Source organism: Enhydra lutris, unplaced genomic scaffold, assembly GCF_002288905.1.
Source record: "Enhydra lutris kenyoni isolate GAN:26980312 unplaced genomic scaffold, ASM228890v2 scaffoldscaffold26, whole genome shotgun sequence".
Taxonomy (NCBI): domain Eukaryota; kingdom Metazoa; phylum Chordata; class Mammalia; order Carnivora; family Mustelidae; genus Enhydra; species Enhydra lutris.
Window position 1 is genome coordinate 9777087 of NW_019154110.1, and position 22097 is coordinate 9799183.

The window sequence follows — 22097 nt, forward strand, 5'->3', positions numbered from 1 at the left end:
CCTGAGTCGAATTATGAGGAAAACAACCAGCCAGATCCAAACTAGGGAACATTCTATAAAGATTGATCTGAACTCCTAATAAAATACTTGAAGACACACACACACACACACACACACACACACACACACAGCATCTGCTAAAGAACGCTTAAAAGACAGGACAGTTAAATTCGATATGTAGCTAATTACTTAATGCTTGTGAGGAAGGAGGGTTCCTGAGGAGGCAAACAAACCAGGAGCCAGCTTGGTAACTGCATGGAGAATTTTAATGGGAAGCTGATTTCTCACATTGTGCCAGTCAGTGCTTCCCAGCGAGGGGCTGAGAGAGGAGCTGTGGCCACAGGACTTTACCGAAGGAGCCCAGTTTTCCTCCTTTCTTCGCCTCCCGAGGTAGGCTGACTTCCTTTCTGATTGCAGAGCTAGGACCAACTAGTTGAGGGGCTTCGGGTACACAAGGCAGAGCCTCAGGAGCCCTTGGGAGCTTTAGGTGGAGGAGGCTTTTATAGCTGCTGCTGGGTGAGGGGATCTGTGCCCTCCCAGGGGGAAGTGGGAGTAGGGGTTTGGGGGGAGTTTCCCAAGCTGGTTAGGACAAGAACAAGAAGCACTAGGGAAGTTTGCATGAGTTCAGGTTGAGATGCCCTCCATCCTAACTCATCTCCAAAGAGTTGATGTGGTCCCGCACCCATTTCTTCTGTGGGTTGGCACACACTTGGCGGTGCTTCCGGGTGACAAAGCTGTGGGAGAAGAGGAAAGGATGAGACCTGGTCAGCACTCGGACAGCCATTTTTGGGAATGAGGTGGACTGAGCCACAAAGGGATGATGACGATGGTACTGGGGTGGGGCACCCTCGGAGCTCTGTATGGCTTGATTTGTAGCTTTTAAGGAAAGGATATTTCGTCTTCTGTTGGGTTGTAGGGCTCCAAGCTAAAAGCAGATCTGTGTGTATTTTAACTCCCACACAAACCCGTGCAGCCTGAAGAGGTAAGGGCATGCAGAGCCTGAGGAGTCCAGGGTTGAGCTGGTCAACTACTAGCTTTTTCTCAATTTCAGACCCTGTGCCAGGTGCTCAAGATGTGAGAAAAAGAGGTGTCTTCTAGGAACGGAGTCATGGTTGAATAGGTGAGAGATAAGAATTGCTAAAAAGGCCAAACATGCGATTGGGCTCTAGATAACGCAGTAGACACCCGGGATACACTCAACAAATGAATACATCTAAGTGTGTGTTTGTGTGGATGACAGAAGGACATGACCCTGAGTCTTGATTTCATTATTCATGCGTGGATTCACCCTGGCAAATCACTTAGGGCCTCCGAATCTATTTGTTTGCCTCTGAAATATAGGTAGAAATAATTCCTACTTTGCACTGTTCTTGTGAGACTCACAATGAGATAGTATTGTGGACTTCTGGAAAATACCACGCATGTATTGGAATGTTGTGGGATTCTTCTTTAGGAGGGATCAGAGGAACATAACACCAAAGGTCCTGGTGCTGGGCATGAGCGCTCAGAGAGGTCAGTGGCCCCGAGGTATAGCCATGGTCAAAGCACTTCTGCCAATTACTGGGCTGGCATGCGGAGGCCTCTGGGAGGTCGAGGCCTTATCTCCACAGGTGTTGATGGCAAGGTTGGAGGGGCTCAGTTCAGCTGCCTGCCCCACCTGTCTGCTGGGAGACCCTTTCTATCTAGGCGAGACTGTAGGCCTAGAGCAGTGCTGTCCGTTAACACATTACTTTGGGACCAGGCCTGTCTACTTGGACCTTTCTCCTTTTGTCTTCTTTAAGGATGTTTTCAGGCACCTTAACAGCCCAGATGTTTTCACACAAAGTGAAGACTTATGTCGTCTGGTGACCATGAGGCTTTCTTGGTTTCTTCTAAAGTTCTATCCTGGATAGTGTTTGTGCTCCAGGAAGCTGCCTTCCCTTTTCTGAGACTCTGAGCCTCTTGGCCATCTCTCTTCCTTCCGTTCTAGTGTGCAGAGGAGAGAAAGGGAGCAGGAGGAGTATGCTGGGCTCTCATGCCTCCTAGTGTTAGTTTGCTTATTTGGGGTTGGCGAGGGAGCTTCAGACCAAGCCCCTGCCCTTGTTCAAGCCACGAGTCAGACAGGAAATCCTACAGACTTGCTATCCTCTCTTCTCGGCCCCCTCAGCCTGTGGCCAGGAAATCAAAAGGGCAGGAAACTAGTATCTGGGTTGAGGGTTTCTCAGGCCTCCATTTCCTCCTGAAGAATGTGAGACTGAGGAACAACCTCTCCTGGTTAAGCTTCTCTCCCTACCCCCATTTTGGGGACCCCTTATGTGCCTGACTTCCCTCCTGCCTCTCTTCCTGCCTGTTCTCTTGGGAGCAGCCTCCTCGGCTTGCCCCTTGAGCGCTGGTGTTCTCAGAATTGCTGCCCTTTTCTGTGTATTTCTTCCGAGTCTCTGACCCTTGGTCTGGCACAGGGCGGGCGCCTAATAGGTGTTTATCGAGTGAGTTAGTGAATGAACTGCTTTCGCTCAGGTTTTACCTGTCACTTCTGTGTGTATAACAGCACATTTGGAGAAGGAGGAGGAGAAGTTAACACTTATCAGGCTGTATGCTAAGATATATTCCAACTTCATGTTTCATTTCCTTGTTCTCCCTTTGACTCCATTTCACAGATGGAGAAATGGAGGCTCAGAGGGGTTAGCTGCTTGTTGGCTCCGAGCTCCTGCAGCTGCCAACAGGCACAGCTGGGATTCTAACCTAGGCTGACTAGCTCTGGAGCCAGCGCTCACCAAGACTCTGCTAAAGATTGCCACTCTCGTCTCAGGAGACCCTTTCCTCCTATCAAAGAATGTCCTATCTCCAGCCTCTTCTCACGCTCCCTGCTGGACATCGCTGCAGGGTTTTTGTGCTGGTGCTTGGGCTCTCTCCTCTTTCAACAGCTCTTCCTTGAGACTTGGGGAAGAGGGGAGTCCGTACTTCTCCAGCCATCTGGGTAGAAACCTAAGTATCCCTTAACCCCCTCTCGTCCTTGTTCCTGACCTCCTCACCTGCCAGGGCTTGCTGACTCCTCCTGTGATGGTTTCCTACCCTGTCTCTCCTTCCCTTCCCCTTCAGGTCCTGATGAGCCTCAATACCACTCACTTGGGTAACCGTAACAGCCTCTTAACTGAATCTGACTTTCTAGGCTTTCCCTGTGCCAGCTCCTCTCACTCGCTCCAACACTTTTGCATCCTCGTGTGGACATTCGAGACCCTCCTTGCTTTTCTACATGGGAACGCTGCCTCAACCAAAGGATAGTCCTGGCAGCATTCGCTTGGCCTAATGTCCCTGGTCCCTTGGGCTTTTCTTGAACACCTGTTGCAGCAATGGTTCCCTCACCTCTGAGGCTGGATGTGCTCCCTCTCTTTTTGTAATGTTTCTTTGTGCAAGGGTTGCTCTAGTCGTTTTTTTGTTGTTTTTTTTTAAAGATTTTATTTATTTATTTGACAGGCGGAGATCACAAGTAGGCAGAGAGGCAGGCAGAGAGAGAGGAAAAAGCAGGCTCCCCGCGGAGCAGAGAGCCCGATGTGGGGTTCGATCCCAGGACCCTGGGATCATGACCTGAACCGAAAGCAGAGGCTTTAATCCACTGAGCCACCCAGGTGCCCCTGCTCTAGTCGTTTTGTATTTGTCTTTTCCTTGTATCAGACTGTGAGTCCAATAGGGCAGGGATGGTGGTTTATTCATCTCTATCTGCCCGTAACAGGTACTCAAATAAGACTTTTTTTCTCTTGAAAAATACTTACTTTCAGAGATAAAATGGGTAGTTAAGTAAGAAGTAGTTAAGATAAAAGTTAAAATTACCACTCTCCTTTGAAGGACTCACCAGAATGAAAGCCAATTCTGAATACCTATAGCTTTGCAAGTGTCCCAGGAATTTTTGGATTAAAAAAAACTTTGTGGAATGCCTGGGTGGCTCTGTCAGTTAAATGTCTGCCTTTGGCTCAGGTCATGATCCCAGGGTTCTGGGATTGAGCCCTGCATTGGACTCCCTGCTTAGTGGGGATCCTGCTTCTCCCTCTGCCTGCCATTCCCCCTGCTTGTGCTCTCTCTCTTTCTCTTTCTCTCCCTCTCCACAAATCTTAAAAAAAAAGACCTTACCATTAGATAGGAAACTTCATGATTACCCCCATTTTCACTTTTTAAGTCTCTATCTTAAATTTCTTAAGCAATTATCGCTGTTGACCTTTCTGTAGTAGAAAGAGGAGGCTCCAAGAATAGGCTCTGTCCCTACTGTGCAACTCACCAAACCTCTCTGGGTCTCAGATTCATTATCTAAAACGTGGAGAGAGTTACACATACCTGTAAGGGTTGTTGTGCTGAAATTTAGGTATAAGTAAGGCATTTGATAGAGTGTAGGCACTTTCTAGGTAGTAGACTGTTAATTTTTTCAAATGCATTAGTTTGCATATTTAAAAGAATCTCCTGTCATTGTTTCCTCACCAATTGATCATTTTCTTTTAAATACACTTGGCTGTATCTAGGTCCCTGAGCTCTCCTCCTTAGATCTTCTGAGGTTATAGGTGGATTCAGTAGGGTGTGGGATATGGGGGAATGTGGGGTTCTTAATTGGAAAGAGATGATTGTGTCGATCTTTTCTCCATGCAGGGGAATTGTAGGTCATATTACAGTGAAAGTCATACTCATAAAGATCAGAGACCTGACCCAGTCCGTCAGAGTGGGGAGAACAGCCCCGGGAACTGCTTTTCTAATTTTCTATGTGATAGTGGGTGGTGGGGGAATCTGAAGTTACAGAGGGGGGAACTATGGCTACCTGAGCAGCTGGAAGATGGATAGGAGTGGATAGGGTACCCTCTTAGAGGGCTCCTGGGGGGACTGGCTCTGGGATAAAAAGTGTCCCTTACTCACCGCCCCCCCCACCCTCCCACCCTCCAGGGTCCACAGGTCTAGGACTCACACGACCGCTGGCATGGAGCACTTGCTGCTGGTGTAGAAATACTCCTGGATGTGGGTGAAGGGTAGTCGGCTGGAGATGTAGGCAAAGCAGCAGGGGGTGGTGTCCGAGGCATCTGGGAGGAGAAAGCAAGGAGACACCTGTATTCATTGCCATTACTCACGGGGTACTGTGCTGGGTACATTATCTTGGATAAGTCGACTGTTATCTTCCTTTGGCTGAAACTGAAGCTCAGAGAGGTAAAGTCACTTGGCCATGGAAACACAGTAACAGAGTGGGGGATTCTAAAAGAGGACTGAGAAGATCTCTGCAACCCATCCTCTAATCCTTGAGCCTTACTTGTATCTTTCTACACCATAACCCTTTGCTTTTGGTTCTATGGATATGCCAGGCTTCCTCCTAGCTCGTCTTGGGCCCTTTGCCCTTATTCTTGCCCACCTGGGATCCTCGATGGATTCAGAACTTTGTTTCTTTGAGACCTATGGTGGGTTGGGAGGAGGCTTCCAAAACTCAGATTTCATGGCTCAGCCTCAACCCCTAAGAGGGACCTGAGGATGTGTATTGCATCCTGGGAGCAAGGCATCCTGGCTGAGACATGGTAAGAAGGGCTCTGAACAGAGAAGGAGGACTTTTTGTTGGTCATTTAATTCAGGATGACACTGGAAAGTATCCGCTGCCACTTCCCAGTAGAGTAAGAGTGTTTAAAAGCCAGATAGAACTTTGAACACCAGTTTCCCCACTTCCTAGCTGTGTGACCTCAGGCAAGTTACTTGACTTCTCTGGGCCCCTGTTTCTCCATCTGAAAGTCAAGCTCAGCCACTCTAAGAGTGGTGGCAAGTATTAGATGACATGGTACATGCAGAGCAGTCAGCATAATACTTGATCCATTCAAGGCTTTAAAAAAAATCCTCTCCCAGGGTGCCTGGGTGACTCAGTCGCTTAAGTGTCCCACTGGTGATTTCAGCTCAGGTCATGATCTTGAGGTGGTGGGATTGAGCTCTGTGTCAGACTCTTTGCTCAGTAAGAGTCTGCTGGAGACTTTCTCTTTTCCTCTCTCTTGGCCCCTCCCCACCACTCTCTCCCTACCTCCCTCTCAAATATATCTTAAAAAAATAAAAAGTTAAAAAGTTAAAATCCTCTCCCAAGCCCCACTTTTTCCATCTATGAAATGGGTAGAATAAGACTGTCCCAACCTTAGAGGTTTCTTAGAAACACTGCTGGTGATAGGCATGAGTTAGCTGTGTTTCGAGGTCCATCTAGGCTGCCTCTGCCTGCTAACATCCCCAGCATCGGTCCACACTCACTCCCTGAAAGGCTTGGGTGTAGATCCTGAGGACAGAAAAATTGAGCAGAGAGGGTCCCTGCCATGAAGTGGCTTTGAGATCTCTTGGGACAGCTGGACATCTAGGCAAAGCAATATATAGGAATGTAAATTATCAGGTTCAGACAGCGTAAATGCTGCAGCTGAAAGGAGGGCAAAGTCTGGGCCAGTGTGAGGGTCTGGCTCCAGGCTGCAGTGGTCGGGACCTGACTTACATGGGGAGGCAGAGGCAGGAGCGCAGAAGGCGGCAGTGGCAAGGAGGACTGCAAAGGTAGCTGCGGAGACCTTCATGGTACCTGCGGGTGGAGGCTGCGTGAGAGCCACCAGCTGTCTCAGGAACCTCTGTGGGGATCTTCTGAAGCTGAGGCTGGCCCTTTTATAGAGTCAGGCCAGTAGAAGGGGCGCCCCCCCCAAGGGGAGTTTCCAAAACAGCAGCCCCGTACTGCTTGGTATCATAAGTGAAATTGCAGAAAACGGAAAAGAAAACTGAAATAGGTTCCGGAAATTTGAGTCTCTCTTTCTCTCTCTCCTCCTCACCGCCTCTGATCCAGAGTGAGCTCATCTGTTCCTTCTTTGCCGTCCAGAAGAGCTAATACAGGCACGGGTGGTGGAAAACCTCTTCCTCTGATGGCATCTTCAGCTTCCTCTTTTGGGGCAAGGGTGCTTATCAGAGGTCCAGAGGCTGCTTCCCTGGGGGTGGTGGGGGCAGTTAGGATGGATTAGAAATAAACTGAGTGTTTATTTGGTCGCTTTCAACCACATGTGTTACAGATCCGTATTTCCCCTCTCATCAACGGAAGGGGGGGTTCTCTGACATCTAGCCCCCAAAGGAGGTGAGAACACCCACCCTAGGGTGCCAGCCACTATTCTAAAGATCTTACAGGTCGGCTCATGTACTATTATTATGCTCATTTTCCCCATTTTACAGATGAAGAAATTCAGCAATTGCTGGGATCCCATCTCATTTCTAAGATCTTGGATACAAAAGTTACAGAATTTGAAAGCTGCAGAGGACCCTAGGGATCATTTCTCCCATGTTCTTCAATTGCAGAGGAGGAAACTGAGGCCCAGAGAGTAGAAATGACTTGCTAAGAACACACAGCAAATGAACAGTGGAATCAGAATCCGCTTCAGTGCCCTGTCCACTCAGTTTACCTACCATGAAAATGCTCATGGTTGAGGACATCCTTGAACTGAACCCATGTGGTGGTCTTGATTAGAGACAAGGTCCCTACTCCATTCCAAAGACTTGGGTTCAGTAAATCTTCATCCATTCCCTTTTTTTTTTTTTTTTTTTTAAGATTATCATTTATTTTTGAGAGAGCGAGCATGAGCTGGAGGAGCAAAGGGAGAACCAGACTTTTTCCAGAGCAGGGAGCCTGGTGCAGGACTCGATCCGAGGACCCTGAGATCATGACCTGAGCTGAAGGCCGACGCTTAACCGACTGAGCTACCCAGGCGCCCTCTTCATCCATTCCTATTTGGATACTTCAGAATACTGACAGTTTTGCCTGGGCTGGGCTGAGGTTGACATCTGAATTATCTAAGAGAAAATTGTCTAGCAACAGTGGCAAGAGCAAACAAATTAAAAAAAAATGTAACTTTCAAAAAATATAATCTTATACCAAGAACGTTTTCTTGCTAACTCTTGTGACCTATGTAACTTGGGGTCTGAGGGTGACTGAATCACCCAGACTGGGAAGACCTTATCTCATTTCTCCTCACGGTGACTTTGAGGAAGGGTGGTTATTCTCATTTCATAGAAAAGGTCAGTAAGGTCCTCAGGGTCACATGGCTGATCAGTGGGATTGCACCGAGGTGCTTCTGATGACCAGGCTCAAGCCTTTTCCACTGAGTCACCTCAGTCAGGCAGTTAACGGTGTTACTGCATCCTGTCTAGGTGCCGGCTGCGGCCCTAAGCCTGTCCTAGGAAGCCTCTCCTCCCCGCCTCGTGACTCATTCACCCATTTACAATAGAAACGCAGTTTTGAAAGCCATGGCCATTTCATTTAAATAAACACATGGCAGGCACTTTTGAAACCATCTGTCCACACAGTAATGGTTTGCCTGCTTTAACTGTTTCCCTCACACAGTCCCCCAAATTACTAAACATGTGGAAGGCCGTGTACCTGGTGGTCAAGAGCAGGGGCTTTGGTGTTTTCCCCATTTATTAGACAGCCTTTCGCCAGGTACTTAATCTCTCTGGCTTCGGTTCCCTCATCTCTAATGCAGTGGTAATAATAATGCCCCCCCCAACAGCTGTTGAGACAGTTAAGTTCCTATAAAAGTGTTCGTGTGTAAAGCTCTTAGTACCATGCCTGATGCGTGTTAGGTACTTAATAACGTTAGTGATCATTATCATGTTATTATAATGGCAGTCCCTTTAGGGATATTCTATACTTCAGGCTTTTCAGCCATCTAGATCAGACTCCCAGTTAACATGGGTTAGTGAGCTGTGTCACAAAAAGTGTTGGTTTTTAAGCAGGTGGGTCGGTTAGGCGTAGGTTAAGTGACTTGCTGAGGTCGCATAGCCTGCGGTGGTAGAACTCGACATTGAACCCAAGTCTGTCTGGGTTTATAGACTTTCTACCACCCTGCATTGTTTCTAGAGAAATCCTGAAGCTTCTCCTAAGGTTCAGGTTTTCCATGTGAGCTCTATTTCTGTTTCCTTTCTCTGATCTCAGTTTCCCTCTTTGAGGAAGAAAGCAAAGTATTTTCCTGGACACGAAGTATGCTGAGTTGGGACCCTAGCTGAGTTACGAAGTGAGATGGACCCACGTGATGCTCATCCTTAAGTCCTGGTGAACTTCCTGCTGTAAGTGTGTGTGTGGAAGTGGGAGTGGGGGTAGGTAGGATGGTGGTGTTGCTGAGCAGGAAGAGGCAATGGGTATTTCAGGAGTATGTTTCATCCCTTCTGGTGGTTCCAGTGGACTGTGGGGACAAGAGAGGGGGAAGACCCTGCTCGTAATTCCATTTCTACCTCTCACTACCTCCTGTGCAAACTCTGGTCTGGACTCATGGAATTAGTAGTGTGTTCTCTGGTTCTCAGGTATTGCTTCCATGAGGAAATCAAGGTGCGGGTTCAATGAATGGCAACTATCCTTATGATTCGCCCAGCCTTTCATGTCCCTGAAAACGGGGGACACCTGTCTGTGTGACCCATGCATGGGTGGTCAAGAGGACCAAGGAGAGTAATGACGGTGGACATGCTTAGGAGACTGTAAGGGGAGGTAGAAACATCACGAAGCCCTCTCTGTCCTTCCCCCACCCCCCACCAGTGTGTTTGGTCTACACCCACTCAGTCGGTCCTTGTTCACCTGCAAACTACTCCTGGGAGTTGCTGTGAGCCAGACTCTGTTGTAGGTGCTGCAGATGCCAGGTGAGCAAGTCAGCCACCTGCCCCCTGCAGTGTGTGTGCACGCGCGCGCGCGTGTGTGTGTATGCTGTGTGTGTGTGTGTGTGGTTTGTGTGTATGTGTGTGTGTGTGTGGTCAGAGCACTGGACAGTGACAAGTGAAAATAGCCTCCTTTATCGTGAGTCACCTTTGCACTGGTCTGGTCTTTACTCTCTGGACAAAGTAACAATATCTTGTGGTTTTTCTTTTCTAGTTGCTTTTTGTATTCTCCCCGTGCTTTCCATCAAAATCTTGGACATGATAGATGCTAAGTTCACGCTGGTTTAATCTGAGTAACTTCCTGTAGCATCTCAAGTCAGTACATGGGCTCTTTGGAGTCGGACTCCTAGGTTTGCACGCGGCTGTATTACTTCTCAGTGCCGACCTCCAGCAGGATGCTCACCTTCTCTGGGCCTCAGTTTCGTCTGTGAAGTGAGAGATTGCTTCCAGCCTGTTGTGGGCAACAGAGCCCTTTAAGAATCTGGTGAGAGGGGCGCCTGGGTGGCTCAGTCTTTAAGCGTCTGCCTTTGGCTCAGGTCATGATCCCCAGGGTCCTGGGATTGAGCCCCACATTGGGCTCCCTGCTTGGCAGGAAGCCTGCTTCTCCCCCTCCCACTACCCCTGCTGGTGTTTCTGCTCTCGCTGTGTCTCTCTGGCAAATAAATAAATAAAATCTTAAAAAAAAAATCTGATGAGAGCTGTGAATGCTTTCGAGGCCTACACAGACATACGTAGTTTTGCGTGTATGAGGTTCAAGAGACCCAGCAGGCTCATTGACAGGCCTCTTGAATTCACAGGGCTGGTTGTCATCAGCTCCCCTCCCACCCCCGGATGTGAGTCCATTCCTTGCTAGAGCTAGACACACACTCTTTCCAGCCTAGGGCAGGCCCTCCCTCGCCCTCCTGGCCCAGTCTCCCTTCTCCTCTTTTATTCCTTCCCTGAGCTCAGCTGGCTGCCTGCCCAGCCTCACACTGTGATGTTAGGAAACTGAAGACAGGCAAAGAAAGCCAAACCTCATGCCCTCTGGGCTCCAAAGCTTTGCTCAGACCTGGAGTTCCCCTCACGATCGATCATGTGGGCAGTGGCTCTGTTTTTTCTGGCTGCTTTTTAAAAAAAGGCCCAAAGCAGGGAAAGTCCCTCCATTCTCTAGGAATCCCAGTCTGAGCCCCAAGAGAAGCCTGAGGCCAAGTTGTTTCCTCCCGAGGAGCCCTGATTTTCTCCGTCTGCAAATTGGGAGAGCTGCTCCCCTGCTGCGTCCCTCCACCTGTCCTTGTTTACAAATATGAGTATTTCTCCCAAGAGCCAGCTAGCTGCTCTCTCACCCGTGTGTCCGCAGGGCCCTGCCTGGGGTGGGTACTCTGGCCGGGCTGTTGGAGGGTCTGAAGGGGCAGCCACACGGAGGAATTGCCCAGCGGGGGAGGGGAGCAGGATTCGAACCCCTACCCAGGACTCTTTCTGCCGCACCCTGCCTTTCGTTTTGGTCTGATCTGTTCTTTCGGTGCCATTCTATCCTGCACCTTCCCCCTGCCCCATGCACCTCCTGTGCATTTCACCAGGTGAGGGGTATGAACTGTGACAATTTTTTTTTTTTTAATAGTTTCAACCACATTCGGGCTGGAGTGCCTCCCCGCACGCTTCTCGCCTTCACCACATGGGACAGCTGCCTGAGTACACCCGCTTGTTTTCAGCAGCCTGTGGGGTGTTTGTTGATATGCTCACCGCCTCAGGTTACTGGAGGAGCCCACCACAGGATGCCTCGGGGAGGGGGCAGCCCTGGGAGTGGGGCCCAGGGAGAAGCATCAGTTCTTACAGATTTGCTGAGTGCTAGCTGATCTCAGGTGCTACTCCTCCTGATGCTTGGGAGTCTGTTTTATGGTTCTGTTTCCCCCAGCATGTTTGTCAGAAGCAGCCATTTTCTTTGCGCCTACTCCCAGAACACGACCGCCCCCTCCTTTCCACTGTCCCCCACCCCCACGGGAAAGCCTGGTGAAGAAGAACAAACTTGGGGTAGCAATCAGACAGATGACTTCCTCTCTGTATGTCTTTGGACAAGTTATTAACTCTTCCACAATCTTGGTTTCCCTTCTGAAAATGGGACAAAGAATACCCAGCTCTGAGGATGCCTCAGGATTAAAAGACAATCGCTCAACTGCCCAGCACCATTTGTGGCACAAGCAGATATGGGGATCACAGTTCCTTCCCTTTCTTCCTCCAAGTGTCCAGGCTCCAGGGCTTCTCCACTCCACGTCTCCCCATCCCTCCTCACCGAGTAGGGGTGTCCATCTCAACTCAGTGTTAAGGGACATGGGGGCAGGTGAGGGGGAGTTGACCATATTTTCCATTAGTTATTAGACACCGTGTTGGACACGTTAGGCATTATTTCACTTATTAGGAAGAAAATATGTTGAAAATGGTGATGACTCAGGCCTGCCCGAAGCTTTCTCACCCTCTGTGCCTTGGACTTCAGAGACTCAGCCTCCATGCTCTGTCCTTCACTGGATTTCTCTCTCTCACTCCAAACTTGGCTGTGGGGTGACATATGGCCCCCTCTTCCCTTCCTGGTGGTGCCCACAGCCAGCATGCAGACCCTTTCTCAAAGAGTTTCACAGACAGGCTTACAAAGGAAATGACACAAGTTTCAGAATCTTACAGGACTCTTGTGGTTGTGGTCTAGATTCTGCCCCTTTTTGGAGCTGGCCTTGGGAAGCCCCTTCTTGCCCTGCATCCATTCTCAGGGATGGGGGTCCCCAGTCTCTTGCTTCTCCTCTACATTGCTTCCCCAAACTCCTCTACCAGCCCTGTTCCCCCACTCCCCACCCCACCCCAGCACAGGGGCCTGCAGAACATTCAGGTTACCATAGGGGCCTTAGAACTTCCTGAGACATTGACATTTTTGAGGACATCTAGCCTGGGTGAGGAAGTCCCCTTGGGGAATTTCCTCAAAATGGAATTTGGAAATTCTACATCTTAGTCATTCCTCACAGAGGCAGCTTTCACGAAGCAGTGAAAACAGCAAGGGACTGGGAATTAGGACCTGAGTTTGAGTCCCACCCCAGCCCAAAACCTTTTTTAGCCCAGTGATTTTAGGGAATCACTTTCCCTTTGTGGGCCTCAGTTTCCTTATCTAGGAAATGGAGGTATGACAGTCTTATTTCAGAAGGCTTTCTCAGTCAAAAGATAGAAGACTAAAGGAGGACTTTGGGGGTAGGTGTCCTGTTGCCCCTAAAACCGGTTCACATCACCTCCCCCCATAGGCAAGATGGAAGGGTCATCATGCCTCCTCTCCCTCCCATCCTTCCAAGGCCTGGGACTCAACACTTGGTCCGTCAAGTCCTTCCCCAGGCAGTGCTGCATTTATCCACGTGCTTACCACTCTGCCCTTTGACTCCCCCACGTTCTCATCTCTTTCCATTCCTCCACCTATCCATCTACTCTTCCACTCATTCATCTCCGATCTGTGCCATTTAAAATTCATTGTAAGTACAGAAAACAACTTTGGCTCATGTAAGCAGGAAGGTAATATGCCGGGGCATAATGTTGAGTGGCTTGTAGAATGGATAGAGCATTGGCGAGCCTGACTTGGAAAAAGAGTATTAGGAAACCAGAAAAGCTCTGGATGTTTGGGTAGTAGGTATTACTGACTGTCTCATCAGGGTACCACTTTTGAAATAAGTGTACTCCAGCCATTCTTCCTATACACATCCCCATCTACTAAGGATTCACAGACCTCGGGGAGAGAGGATGACCAGCAAGCTTGTGTCATTTTCTTGCTTCTTGGCTGGGAGAAGATAGAGAACCTGGTTTGCAGTACCGCTGAGACTGCATACCCTGGGAGAGAAGTAATTCCGTGAAAGGATGTCAAAGTGATATTTGGAAGGGGTAACGGATGCCGGGTAGAAAAGTGAAAATAATCAAAGAAACAAATTCAACCAATACTCCACCCACACATCATCCATCTGCCCACCCATCCACCCTTCTGTCCTTTCAGCCAACTGAGCAATGCACCTTTGTTGAGGACCCATCCCACTCCCCAGGCCATGCCAGGCATTTAGATGTAATGCAAAGCCACGCATCAGAAACACCCAAGAGTCTCCTTAGAAGGATGCATCTGTGAAGCTAGAACAAAGATGAGGATCCAGGGAAAGGAATTTATGTACATCCATGTATTGCAGGGTCCCAAACAACATTGCTGGGGGCACAGGGACTCATTCTGGTTGTGGGCAGTTAAGGGATGGGTTTTGTGGGGGCTTCATCCACCAGGAGATTGCTTATTGTGAGGACAGAACAGTGTGTGGCCAGATTAGACACCAGAAAACCTGGGTCCACCTCTAGTCTCTGTTCTTCCAGAACAGTAGAAAGGTCATAGCCCCTTTTCCTTATCTATGACATGGGAGGAATGAATGTAAGACTTCCTGCCTTGCCTAAACCAGAGAACTGCTGGGGAGGGCAAATGAGTTAAAGGATGCAAAGGAACTTTCTAAGTACAGGGGCAGAGCACTGTTCTCACCATGCTTGCTTCTATTTCCAGAGTGACTGACGATACCACCCACGACTCATGGGTGACTCTCGCTTCTTTTACGCCCTCACTGTCCACTACCAAGCAGTAACCATGGAGAGAGTCCGTTGAGTTTTTCAGTTCCTTAGTCTGATGGATGAACGTCCACCCCAGAGAAGTGGAAAATCAAGGCTCCAAGTAAGCTGGGCCCCAAGTAAGCTGGAAACACCAGCTGGGGGAGTGTGTATGTGTGGGAATAGGTCCTGGTTTCCTGTGGGTGGGAATGAAATGACAAGTGGAAGCCCAAACCATGTGGGTGGCCCAATTATTTTCAGCTCACAGTGGGAAGGAGCTGGGTTCAAGTCAGCACAGGAGACAATAGCTGTGACCAGTGGGGGAAGCATGCATGGGCTGGGGGAATGGGCCCTGGACTGACGGGGTTCTAGGCCAGAACTCTGGGTGAGGCATGTCAACTCTCTGAGCATGTTTTCTTATCTGTAAAATGGGGTGGCTTGCCTGCAGGGAGCAGCCTGTTGGTGGTGCTGGCTCATCTTTGTCACTTGCTGTCCTAGGATGAATGTCTGGGCCAGGCACGGGCTTCCCTGTCTGCCCCTCAGCTCCTCTCTTCCAGCTGAAAGTCTTTTCCCCATATAAAAATCACTCCCTGTGCTGTCTTTCATTGGCAGTGGATGACACATGGCTACAGCCTTTATGGAGGGAGAGAAGTTGGCAAAATCTATTCAACACCTAAAAGCACATGTTGTATTTAATAAGCTCTCTCTAGCAATCCCACATCTAGGGATCTATCTTACACATAGACTCGCATGTACAACGTGAGTACAAGATATTCACGGTTTGATAGTAATGAAGATTAGAGACAATCTCATTGGCCATCAGTAAAGGATTGATTAATTCTGGCACTTCCATATACTGGAATGTCAGGCAGCTGCTAAAAAGAGTGAAGCAGCTCCCTACATGCAGAAATGGAATGGTCTCTAAGATACACTAAGTAAAAGAAGCAAGGGACAGAATGGCTTATGTAGTATGCCACGCATATGGAAAAACAAAACATAAGACTCAGCTATGCTTATAAATGCCTAGATGCAAACTGCTAACAGTTACTTTCCTTTCTGGTTGGGAAGGATAATGGGAAGGCAGCGGGGGAACAGGGGTAAGAGGCAGACCTCTTTTTTATTGTCTATTTTTTGTATCTTTAGAATTTTATATCATGTGAATTTCTGATCTATTTGTAGTCATCTGACAGGCAGTGCCCAGATGTCTGGGGAAAATTTCCATGGAGTTTCCAGTCCCAGACTTAGAGCTTCTTTTATCCCTCAGTCCAGTGAGAGTACCAGTCCTCTCCGTGGGGTTCTCTGAGGTTGACTCACCCAGGGGGTTCTCTCTGTACCAGCCTCACTCCAAGCCCCAGGACACCCTTTAGGGAAGTGGGTTTTAGAATCACATGTTGACACTGAAAATACCTTATGTGCCTTTCACCAAAGGGGGTGACATTCTTGCACTGTGGAAGCTCAAGGAACTCCATCTTGCTAGAGGGTTCCCTCCCCTGGGAAGTGGGCTGACTGCTACAGAACTGAGGGGACAGAGGAGAGGAGATGAACTCATTGTACAGAATGTTTGGCATGCAGTGGGTGCTCAGGAAATGGTCGCAGTGAAGTGAGGTCACTTCAACCAGCTGAACCCCTTACCGTGAAACAGGGAAGAAACAGTAATGGTTGGAACCAGGCTCTTTTTAGCAAACACTGGTGGGCTCCCTGGGCTTGGCCCCTTGGCCAGTAAAGGTAGAAAAGGTATAGTGCCTGTCTGCCAGGGGTGTATGTTGATCAGATAGATGGTCTGGGAGAACCTCACGTTTGCAGCTTGGGAGAGAGAGAGCCTGTCTGCAGAAATGAGGTCTGGAGACAGTGAGGTCTGCCCCAAGGTGACCATTTGTCATTAGGACTTGGCACTGGGGTTTGCAGTGGGGGCTCTCTTGCCAGAGAAGAGGCTGACTTTGGGAGGAGCCGTGGTTGTGGAGGAAGGGGCCTCGGACCAGTAGGGACCCTCAGAGCAGCCTCCCCCACTGTCAAAGGTTCACACCTCCTGTCTCCACAGGAATTGTTCTGAGGATGGGTTCATCTCCCAGCTGTGGATACCTAGCTCTTTCTCCCAGGATAAGCAGTGGTGGGGAGCACAGGCCTTTAGATTAAGGCAAGCCCGGGGCTAAATTCTTGCCTGGTTGTTGATTCACTCAGTGACTGTTACTCAACGTCGCTGTCTTGGTTTCCTGTTTGTGAAATGGTGGTAATAATATTACCTACCATTCACTGTGAAGATTTGAAGAAATGTGTGAGGCATCACAACAGTGTTGTTTGAGTAGAGCTGGCTAAAGTTGAGCTGGCTGGTCTAAAATGAGGGCAAAAATCTGAGGGAGGGAATTACTCTTTGGCTTAGGGGGAAACATGCTTCATGGGTACATTTCATTATAAAAGGGGAGACCCCTTACGTTACCCCCACCTTCCCCTGCATTGCCTAGAGAGGGCTAAATTGTTCTGCACAAGAAGGAAACAGGAGTGGGAGTTGTTCCTGGTCAGTGTGAGAGCCGGTGTGGGGTTGCGAGGGAGAAGAGGAGAGATGTGCAGGACCCCAGTCTTGGGGGAAAAGATCAGGCTGGGGGGAGAGGAATTCCTTCTGGCAGGGAATGGCCTGTGAATTTTTAAGGGAGGGATTTTAATGGCTAATATCTTCATTCAAGTCCTCACCTAAATTATTCTGTGCTACGTTCATGCTCCATCTTATTCAGAACTCATCCTCCGCCCAGATTTCCAGTGAACATCTGTTGACACCCAATAGCCATACATCAGTGTTTTTTGGGGGGAATGAAGGGACCAGGGCCCTGACCCATGTGGGGTGAGGCATCATATGAAGAAATGGAGGATCAGTGGCATGGAGGTTGGGGGAAGGGATGCCAAGATCGGACGCATCCCTTCAGTTCTTCCTGGGGATGTGGATTGGGTGGAACTCATGTCTGCTTGTACCATCTGAGATGAGGAACGGAGCAAGTGTTTTTTGATATTCTGGTGAGGCTCCTGATGACCCCATCGCAGCGGCTCCCAAATGGGTGGCTTAGAAAAGGTGGAGGATGTGCTTAGATTCAGGCTGATGAGGGCTGGATGGGGCTGAAGCAGCGAGGGAGGGACCACAGGCCCTGCCACCCCTAGAGAACAATCCACCAGTTCCCCTAGCCGTAGCACCGTGGCAGTCGGGAGGGTTCAGGGGCAAGGCAAGATGAGCCACATCCCCTTGCGGCACCGGCCGAAGCTGGCATGATGCGAACCTCGTCCCTCACCCCCAACCAGGGCCACAAGGCAGCTTCAGTGCCCCCTGCATCCTGAAGTCATCTTGGGAGGTACGAGGCGGCCCTGGCTGTGAGTATTTCCCTAAAGCGTCACTACTCTATTCCAGGGGAAATGGTTTCCCTGAATTGTCATCATTTAAGTGTTTCTTCCACCATTCCAGTGTGATCAGGTACTGAAAATACCGAGAACTTTCTTTTTAAGGGTATGTAAGTTGTAACGTGTACATTTTTGACACCTCCCTGTGACTGACGCTGAAGCAGCGCCACCACCGCCACATAAACACTCACCACGTCCCATAAAGAAACCACCCTCTCATCTCGCAGACTCTGGCTGCTTTGTAACCTCAGCACCGCAGACACTCAGACCCCCAGGATCTCTCTTCAACCCTGTTCACGCTTCCAAAAACAGGGGGGAAATCTCTGACAGTGGTGACTCTCCCTTGTGTCCTGTAGCTGATTTGATTGCTTCAAACCTCTTAAGAAGGCTTGATTTCTCCCCAGGGACCAGGCAGGAAATGCTCAGAAAGTAGGATGTGGAACTGTTTTCTTAGGAAAAGAGAGAGAGAGAGAGGGAGAAGAAGTAGAAAACAGAGGCTGAGGCTAAGTCACAGTGAGGAGGGGCTGGAGCTTGGTCCATGGGTGTCTGACTGTTTGGATTTTTATTTTTTTAATTAACATATAATGTATTATTAGCCCCAGGGGTACAGGTCTGTGAATCGTCAGGCTTACACACTTCCCAGCACTCACCACAGCACATACCCTCCCTAGTGTCCATAACCCAACCACCCTCTCCATACCTCCTTTCCCCCAGCAACCCTCAGTTTGTTTTCTGAGACTGAGAGTCTCTTATGGTTTGTCTCCCTCCCGATCCCATCTTGTTTCATTTTTTCCTTCCCTACCCCCCAAACCCACCACTTTGTCTCTCAAATTCCTCATATCATGGAGATTATATGATAATTGTCTTTCTCTGATTGACTTATTTAGCTCAGCATAATACTCTCTAGTTCCATCCACGTTGTTGCAAATGGCAAGATTTCATTTCTTTTGATGGCTGCATAGTATTCCATTGTATATATATACCACATCTTCTTTATCCATTCATCAGTTGATGGACATCTAGGTTCTTTCCATAGTTTGGCTATTGTGGATATTGCTGCTATAAACATTTGGGTGCACGTGCCCCTTTGGATCACGACATTTGTATCTTTAGGTAAATACCCAGTAGTGCGATTGCTGGGTCATAGGGTAGCTCTATTTTCAACTTTTTGAGGAACCTCCATGCTGTTTTCCAGAGTGGTTGCACCAACTTGCATTCCCACCAACAGTGTAGGAGGGTTGTTTGATTTGGTTCTTAATTGTTCTGTAGAACTCGTCCTTCCCCACTTCTATTAAATGGGTGTAACTTCAGACAATTCTTTCCCCAAGGCTTGTTGGGAAGTGTAAGTCAGATGACATGAAGAATTTACCAGTACCCAGCACATTGTCAGCACTCAGTACAAAATAGCTCTTAATATTTTGATTTTTCTTTCCCACCCTCTGTACTTTTTCTCCCCTTACACCCAATTTTTCCATCAGTGAGAAGGTGAATAATAGGGCCATTAAGGTTCTGTACTCTCAAGAAATGGGAACTTTCCCGGTGGAAGTGAGGGGCTGGCACATGGAAGCAGGGATCCTTCTGAGTAACGCATTTTGGGCAGCTGAATGTCAAAGCAGAATGACCTTTCTACCTACCCCCTGATCCCTTGAAAACCAGCTCCGCCACTTACTAGCTGTCTGACCTGGGCAAATGGCTTCACTCTTCCGAGTGTGTTTCCTTATTGGTAATATAGGGATGGGTACGGTGCTATGACATAATGTGGTGGGGAGAATTAATTGGCACAGTCTGTGTAATGGGCCCTGCAGGATGCTTAGCCCATGGCAAGCTCACAATACTTGGGCCCCCTCCACTGAAATAATGAAGCTTGTCTGGTCAGACCAGCAACCTAGGAGTCCTCTTGACTTTTCTCCCTCTCACACCTTTCCTAGGCCAGGATTCCCCAAAAGCGGCCATGAAATAGGACGTGATGGCAAGTAGTTTATTGAGAGGTAATTCCAGAAAGTTCCAGTAGGAAAAGCTGCAGCCAAGGAAGACCCTGAGGCAGAGTTGCATGTGCTTGCCATAGAGGGTTTGGCCTGGAGTTATGTGGCCTAGATGAAAACACCAGCTGGGCCAGTTAGATTCCTCTGTTGGGGCCTTGGAAATCGGCAGAGAGGCTGGGCAGAGGGAGCATAGGACCCCAGACGCTGAGCCAGGGGTGTAGATTCTAGGAAAATAGCCCACAAAGCCTGAGGGGAGGGCTGGGTCAGCACTGACAGGTCCCATTTGGGTGTTTGGAGCCAGACACACCCTTGAATTCTGGCTTGTTCACTTGCTAGCGGTGTGAGCTGAAGCAAGTTGACTTAAACTCCCTGAGCTCCCTGTGGTTTTTCCTAGGTGTCCTATGGCTATAATCTCTGCCTGCAAAGTGGAAGTTAGGGTAAAGTGACATGTGTAGACTGCCTGACATGTAAAGGATGACCAGTGAGTGTTTTCTTTTTCATTTCCAACCATCCCACCTCTTGCTGGACAGTGACAGGGTTATAGGGTCAGAAATGAGTTGGGGAACAGATGTTCCACAGGAAGTGACAAGGAGAACTCCACTAGAAAAGGGGAAGTGGAGGCCCTTCTCTGATTCAGAGTGTCCACTTTGGGGTTCTGAGGCAGGATTGGGAGGACAGTTCCCTGCCATCGTGAGATGTAAGCAGACAAGCTCAGAGCTTGCACTCAGGAGGGTGGGGGTATTTCTGGGGGGCAAGAGTTCCCCTTCCCCTGGAGGCTGGCAGGGGTTCTGTTCTGCAGTAAGGCAAGAAAGGACTTGTGTAGGCATCTTACCAGTCCTGCAGCCAGCAGCCACAGGCTTCCTGCTGAGCCCAGGAGGGAGGCAGCTAGAGGTCCCACTGTGGTTCAGCCTCGGGATGGGGTGTGGGATGTCTGTGGTCAGACCAGAGTCACAGGGAAGCCACAATGGGAACACCCTCAGCTGAATACTGCTTCCCTCCTAGGTTTCCACTCCAGGGACTCAGGTAACAAACACTTAATGAGGATTATGCAAGGAAAACACTAACCTAGAAAAGATCCGAATCATTATAACAGATTCAATTAATGCAGAAGTACCCAGAGTTGTAGCTGGAATTGAAGTCTACAAACTGAGGTTCATACGAAAGAAAATTTTAATTCTGTGACTTAATTTGATGTATCTTTGTATCCTGCTCTTTTGCTGGTCTGGTGGGAAGCTTTAACGTCAGCCTTTCTGGGGTGCACCTGGGTGTTTGGAGAGCCCATATGATGATCTGTCCCCACAGGTTACTGCTGAGCCTTCCTACCCAGGGTTAGTATGGTCTATGGGTCTGATGGCATGCTGAAGGTATGGGGTTACATTTGAGGACACGGAGAACTTCCCCAGGACTGCTGTGGTCCACCTGCCTGGACATTGTCTGTAGCCCTTTCTCTTGGGGTCTTCCTGCTTCCTGGCATGCTGCTGGGGTACTCATCCCTTCAGACCAAACCAGGACTCTCTTTGGCTGGGAAGAAATCCACAGTCCTTAATAACTCTGGTGGACATTAAAAAAGATCACTTTGAATCCTCTTTTATCCTTTCTACAAAGGGCTTGCTTAGGCTTTTAGAACACAGAGCCAAAGAGACTCATAGTTTAGTCACTGCCTTGTGTCATATCTCCCCTGGGACAGATGGATGAGCCGTGTGGTGTGGCTGGTCTGCCTGAATGAAGAAAGGTAAGAGGAGATAAAAATAGGAAAATACCTCAAAAATGTCCAGAGACTAAAACTTGGAAGGCTGTCTTCCAGCAGTGATTCCTTGGCCAGGGAAATGTCTGTGAGCAGTCTATTCCGCATTTCCATGCATGCATGTTTGGTACTCTGAGTTAGTCTGTAAGGGTGTGATGTCCTCTACACCCAGGGGGATTTCTCTACCTCCTCCCCAATACCCACTTCACCATTTAAAAAATGCTAGGCTAGGGAGCAGTAGAGGAGAGCCTGTCAGTCAGGTCTGGTTCATCCGTCCCCTCTGCACAACCCTGGCTTTTTTCCTGATAGACACGGAGTTCCCAAGGGAGCAGCATAAAATTGCTTTTTAGCTTTGCCACACCCTAGTTCTCCAAACCTCCAGGTCCTTATTAAAACAAACAAACAAACAAACAAACTGGGATGCTTGGGTGGCTCAGTCTGTTAAGTACCCCACTCTTGATTTCAGCTCAGGTCTTGATCTCAGGGTGGTAAGTTCAAGTCCTGCATTGGGCTCCACACTTAAACAAAAAACTATTGAGGATTTTAGTATTATAATGAGGGGAAGATAACCATAGGTTGCTTCTGACCTCAGTGTATAAACCTTCCTGACAAACTGTACAATCTTTGATATATGACCCTGGCCTGAAGGGGTCAATGGCTTGGTCTTTGGTTTTCCTGCAAAGGTTTTCATGGTCAGCCCTGCACCCGACCTCAAACCCAAACCACAGAAATTAGGAACTTACTCCATGCCTGTTGCCAACTCCAATTTTTAACCTCCAACACCTGCACAG

General features: G+C 48.8%; 1 protein-coding gene across 1 annotated transcript; it reads right to left on the minus strand.

The window, feature by feature from the left end:
- Positions 1 to 248: 248 nt before the first annotated feature.
- On the minus strand, positions 249 to 6772 carry LOC111151516 (C-C motif chemokine ligand 5). The gene is made up of 3 exons (XM_022509554.1): positions 6455 to 6772; positions 4922 to 5033; positions 249 to 734 (listed from the first exon to the last, which is right to left on the minus strand). The coding sequence occupies exons 1-3, from the start codon at positions 6528 to 6530 to the stop codon at positions 647 to 649; spliced, it is 276 nt and encodes a 91-aa protein (XP_022365262.1). The 5' UTR covers positions 6531 to 6772; the 3' UTR covers positions 249 to 646.
- Between the last annotated feature and the right edge of the window lie 15325 nt (positions 6773 to 22097).

Excerpts from the sequence above, each read along its gene's own strand:
- LOC111151516 (XM_022509554.1), bottom strand. The coding sequence starts at position 6,530 with ATGAAGGTCTCCGCAGCTACCTTTGCAGTCCTCCTTGCCACTGCCGCC. Across the intron at positions 5,034-6,454 it reads TCCTGCCTCTGCCTCCCCAT|ATGCCTCGGACACCACCCCC; the intron begins GTAAGTCAGGTC and ends TTCTCCTCCCAG. Across the intron at positions 735-4,921 it reads TGCTCCATGCCAGCGGTCGT|CTTTGTCACCCGGAAGCACC; the intron begins GTGAGTCCTAGA and ends CTTCTCCCACAG.